Here is a 5,696-nt window from a genome sequence, read left to right as displayed (position 1 = left end):
ATTGGCATCATATGGCAAGTGAGCTACATGCTTTATCTTACTTATTCTCACAAGAACATGAACAAGCAGATCCTGTCATCTTCATTTTACTGAGGGTGAAAGTGAGGTTCATAACGGTTAACTACCTTTCCAAAGATAACCTATCTCTCAGGGGTTAGAACTCAGTGTTGAACTAGTAATGAATTCAGGTCCTTCTGATTCAAGAACCAGCTGAATAAACCACTTTGCTATCTGCCTAGCCACCTTCCAGGATAGGCAAATAACTTAATCCTGTGTTCCGCTAAAACCTTTGCCCTCCTTTATGTCTTTATTGTGGGTTAAGACCAGCAGGGATGATGCTGTGGAAAGAGATGCCCATGGAAATAGGGAACGGGACCACTGTCCAAGAATTCACCTTGGAGGGGTTTCCTGCCATCCAACACCTGGGAAAGGTCCTCTTCCTGGTGCACCTGCTGGCCTACCTGGCATCCATTACAGGCAATGCTGTCATAGTCACCATCACCTGTGCTGACTCCCGGCTCCAGACACCTATGTACTTTTTCCTCAGCACTTTCTCCTTCTTTGAGTGTTGTTTCATAAGTGCTGTTATTCCTAAGTTGCTGGTCATCTTTCTTTTAGGCCGGCAAACCATTTCCTTTCTTGCCTGTTTCATACAAGCCTTTGTGTATGTATACCTCGGAGCCACAGGTTTCTCCCTCATAACAGTGATGTCTGTGGATCGGTACATGGCCATTTGCCAGCCTCTGCATTACCCAACCATCATGAACCTCAAGACTTGCTTCCTCTTGGTCACTGCCTGCTGTGTTTTGGCCTTCCTTCTCATCACTGGTCTGATAGTAAAGGTTTCCCAGTTATCGTTCTGTGGCCCCAATGTCATCCCCCACTTCTTCTGTGATCTTGGTTCCCTGATTCATCTCTCCTGTTCTAATACCAGGTTTGTTGAAATGTTGGCCTTTGTCATTGCTTTGTTTATCATTTTGACATCCCTTATCATAACCATCATTGCATACAGCAACATAGTAGTCACAATTGTGCGACTCCCATCAGCCAAGGAGCGACAGAAAGCTTTCTCCACCTGCTCTTCTCACTTCATAGTCCTCTCCCTGATATACAGCAGCTGTGTCTTTATATACGTGAAACCAAAGCAAACCAACAGGCTGGACTCCAACAGGGAGGCTGCCCTTGTGCATACGGTGGTGACCCCGCTGTTGAACCCTGTCATCTACACTCTGCGGAATAAGCAGGTCCACCAGGCTCTGAGAGAGACAATGTGGAGAATGAAAATATCAAGACAAAAATAAAATCACATGGCCTTGGAGTGGAATGGTTCAGAAAAACATTTGTCTTCATTCTGGCCAATGTAGCAGTCCACAGGGTCCTAGTGTAGAATTCTGGCAACCACACTTGATTTCTGCACATCCCGAGCAAAATGGAAATCTGTTAAATTACAACAAAGTTAAAAACATTGTTGAACTCACACCCCTGTTTATTACAGCATTATTTATAATAGCCAAGGTATGGGAGCAACCCAAGTGTCCATCGAAAGGTGAATGGATAAAGGTGTGATTTTATGTGTGTAACGGAATATGACTCAACCACAAAAAAGGATGAGATTTTGCCATTGTAACAACGTGGATGAAGCTAGGGGGAATCATGCTAAGTGACAGAAGTGGAGAAAGCAAACACCATGATTTCACTTATATGTGAAATCTCAACAAACATATAAGTAAACAAAAAGTATTAACAGACCCATAAATATGGAGAACAAATTGATGGTTGCCAGAAGGGAGGGGGTGGGGAATGGGCAAATGGGTTCAGGGGAGTGGGTGATATAGTTATGGAATGAATAGTTCAAAGGGATGAAAGGTAGAGCACAAGGGATGTGGTCAATGGTATTTAATAGTGCTCTGTTGTGACAGAAGGGAGCTACAGTTGTGGTGAAGATTGTATAAGAAATAAATTCATCAAATCACACACACACACACACAAACACACACAAAATCTTTTTTTGGAAGTCTTTTTTGTAGCAACGTGGAGGGAACTGGAGAGTGTTATGCTAAGTGAAATAAGTCATACAGAAGAAGACAGATACCATATGTTTTCACTCTTATGTGGATCCTGAGAAACTTAACAGAAGACAATGGGGGAGGGGAAGGGGGAAAAAAAAGTTACAGAGAGGGAAGGAGGCAAACCATAAGAGACTCTTAAAAACTGAGAATAAACTGAGGGTTGATGGGGGGAGAAGGAGGGGAAAGTGGGTGATGGGCATTGAGGAGGGCATCTGTTGGGATGAGCACTGGGTATTGTATGGAAACCAATTTGACAATAAATTTCATATTAATAAAAGGAAGTCCACACTTTACCTTGATATGCATAACAATCTTCTCGCAAATATTCCACATTTCGATGACAATTTATTAATTGAAAAATCCTTTGCTGAATTTTGATTCTCCCCTCTGAAATAAGCCATGTGGTTGAAATGTCATAAATTTAGTAATTTCTCTCTTCTCTAGTCATAAACGTGGCTCAGCAAGTATTAGTGTTTACAAAGGGCACTTAGACAATTAAAATGATATAAGTTTCAATATTACATTGTGGTTATGAAGGAAATGACAGAAATAGTACCAATGCTTGGGTCCACATTCTCTCCATGCTTAGTCCAAGGAAATAAGGGGCATAGTACCCTTCACCTTTGAATATATATGGTTTGAATCACATATGCTCTTAAATGCTGTTCTTGGCTCTTAGCTTAACTACATATGCATGTATCAGTCCCATGCTGGAGAGTAACAGGACTGATCTCAGGCTTAGAGCATTCTCTAAGGAAAGGAATAACCACACAGCCAACAGCTTACCAATGCTCCTGTTGCCTAAATTATGTATTCTATCTCCAGTCTTTCAGAATCATAATGTATAATTATGACTGATTCTTATCTGAAAGCTTATCTTTATCAGAGAAAGGGAGCACTTATTTCATATTTCTATAATTTCTTCCAAAGAGTCAAGTTTACAGAATGTGAGTTATTTGCTTATCTACTTCATATTACTAATGAAAAAACAAAGCCTTTTTTCCTGTTTGACCTCTGTTGTCAACTATAAGGTTATGTTCTGATTGATAACCTATCTTAAAACCAACGTTTCCATTACCTCAATCCTCAAATTCTTGTGCTCATCAGGCCTACTTTCCAGCTAGTATGTGTCCTTTATTTATTTCATAAGAAACATCTCTAAAAAGATTAAGACCATTTTTTGACATTAGCCCAAACACTGTGGTTAGATCATCTCAAATACATGTTATGAAACACATTCTACACCGTGATTAGATCATACATGGCCTTGATGGTATTATTACAAATTTCATATTTCATCTTACTGACAATGAAGAAATATGAAACATGCCCCCAAAAACCACGTATGATTAGCTGTAGAAACTGTATTAAAAAAGCGTTTGGAAAAGCCAAGGTAAGAGTGGAAAACTGGGTACAGACTGTTATAGGAATTGGAAGAAAGAGAATGATGGCTTACAGAAGTGGCAGTGGGAGTGGATAACAAAGGGACTATAGTAGACAAGGAATCATTTGCATTGAAGAAGCCTGGTGCTGCCTTCAACTACCTGGTCAACTTACAAAAGCACTGAAATAAACTTCTCCATAAATATTAGATTGAGCCACAGAACCTAGGGTCCACTTGAGAATACTCATCGAGATGCTGCGGAAACATGGAAGTATACAGAGCTGAACTATTCAAGAGCGTATTGAAATGGCTGAGGTTCAGCAATGCAGGAATAAGTAAAGGAATTGTGGCCAAACTACTGCAAAGACTGTGAGCCTCCCCAAGGTTTTAGTCAGGATTTGATAATAATTTATTATACTTAAACTAACGTAATGTACTTTATATTACCTTGAGATAGATTACGCTTTTTTTTTTTAAATATAATTTATTGTCAAATTGGTTTCCATACAACACCCAGTGCTCATCCCTACAGGTGCACTATGCTTAAAGGGTGAGCTTGACAAAAAGAAAAGTGAAGACCAGAAATTCAAATCTGAGTCTGTAATTCCAGGCTGATTGTTACCAGTCTAGATGGAACTCAGTGAAGGACAAACCCTAATGTAGAAATTAAAGCTCCAGATTCTGGTGCTGTAAAATGTTTTATGGAGACCAATCCCTTAAGCTAATTCCATATTCAAGATACTTCCAATCATAATTTTTAAACCGCTTTGTTGAAGTATGATTGACATACAAAAGCTGTAGATATTTGATACGTACAACTTGATGTGTTTGGAGATAAGTATACACCCTTGAAACCATCATCACTGTCAATGCCATTAACCTATCTATCACCTCCCAAAATTTCTTGCTGGACCCTTTGCTGTTGATTTTTTGTTCTTACATGGAAGGTAAAAGCACTTAATTTAAGATCTACTATCTTAGCAAATTTTTAAGTAGGCAAGAAAGGGTTGTTAATCACAGGCCCTATGTTACACAGATCTCAGAATGTACTTATTATGTATAACGGAAACTTAATCAATACCTCCCTATTTACCCCTCTCCCAGCCCCTGACAACCACCATTCTATTCTCTGCTTCTATGCATTTGCATACATTCCGCATTTAAGTGAGATCATGCAATGTTTGTCTTTCTGTGTCTGGCTTGTTTTACTCAGAATAATGTCCTCCAGACATATCCATGTTCTTTCAAGTACCAGGATCTTTTACTTCGTAAAGACTGACTAATACTCCATAAAGTATATATACCACATTTTCTTTGTCCATTCTTCCTCACATGGACTTTTAGATTATTTCCACATCTTAGCTATTGGGAAAAATGTTACGTGAACATCAGAGTACAGATAGCTCTTTGAATTCTATATTTCACTTCCTTTGGTGATATACACAGAGGTGGGATTGCTGGATCAAATGGTAATTCTATTTTGAAAATTTTCAGGAAATACTATATTGTCTACCAGAGTGGCTACACCAATTTACATTTTCAGTAATAGCGGACCAGAGTTCCTATGTGTCCACATCCTTGCTAATACTTCTTATTCTTTGTGGGTTTTTTTTCTGTAAACTCATCCAAGGAAGTATGAGGTGGTATCTCACTGTGGTTTTATTTGTATTTCCCTTAGTGATGTTTCCATTTTCATTAGTGATTGTGAGCATCTTCTCACGTACCTGTTGGCTATTTATATGTCCTCTTTGGGAAAATGTCTAATCAGTTTCCCTACCCATTTTTTTTAATAGTTTGCTGTGGGTGTTTTGTTTTGTTTTGTTTGGTTTGGTTTGGTTTGGTTTTGTTGGTGTCCGCATGTATTTGGAGATTTTATAGAAAAGGGTGATTTTCAAAGACACAACAAGTTTTCCATCTGGACAATGAAAATGGAGGGCATTTCAAGCTGGTCAACAGCATTTGTGAAGCATGCAGCTATAAAATCATGCTTCAGTATGCTTACCGTGATGGTGTGATGAAAAAGAAATATAAAAGGATGAGCTGAAGACATACATGGAGTCTATATTGTAAGTGATGGCAAATACCATGTGCATAGAGAGTTTTTGTACTTGAATGGAAATAGACAGACTTTCAAGGACCAAAATATGAAGGCACATGGGTGCTATTATTACTTATCCTGAGGGCAATAGGGGACCCATCCCTGTTAAAATGCTGCTAAGGCATGGTCAGATTTGCATAAGTAA

The 5,696-nt window shown here is 39.0% G+C and overlaps 1 protein-coding gene across 1 annotated transcript; it reads left to right on the top strand.

Moving 5' to 3' along the window:
* Positions 1 to 321: 321 nt before the first annotated feature.
* On the top strand, positions 322 to 1,301 carry LOC112854350 (olfactory receptor 6C75-like). The gene has a single exon (XM_025917815.2). The coding sequence runs from the start codon at positions 333 to 335 to the stop codon at positions 1,299 to 1,301; it is 969 nt and encodes a 322-aa protein (XP_025773600.1). The 5' UTR covers positions 322 to 332.
* Positions 1,302 to 5,696: the final 4,395 nt, after the last annotated feature.

The sequence above is a fragment of the Puma concolor genome, chromosome D2 (assembly GCF_028749965.1).
Source record: "Puma concolor isolate L17-30 chromosome D2, mPumCon1.1.hap2, whole genome shotgun sequence".
Classification (NCBI taxonomy): domain Eukaryota; kingdom Metazoa; phylum Chordata; class Mammalia; order Carnivora; family Felidae; genus Puma; species Puma concolor.
This window is presented reverse-complemented; position numbering and strand designations above follow the sequence as displayed.

Bases quoted from the DNA above. Each gene is read 5' to 3' on its own strand.
- LOC112854350 (XM_025917815.2), top strand. From the start codon at position 333: ATGATGCTGTGGAAAGAGATGCCCATGGAAATAGGGAACGGGACCACT.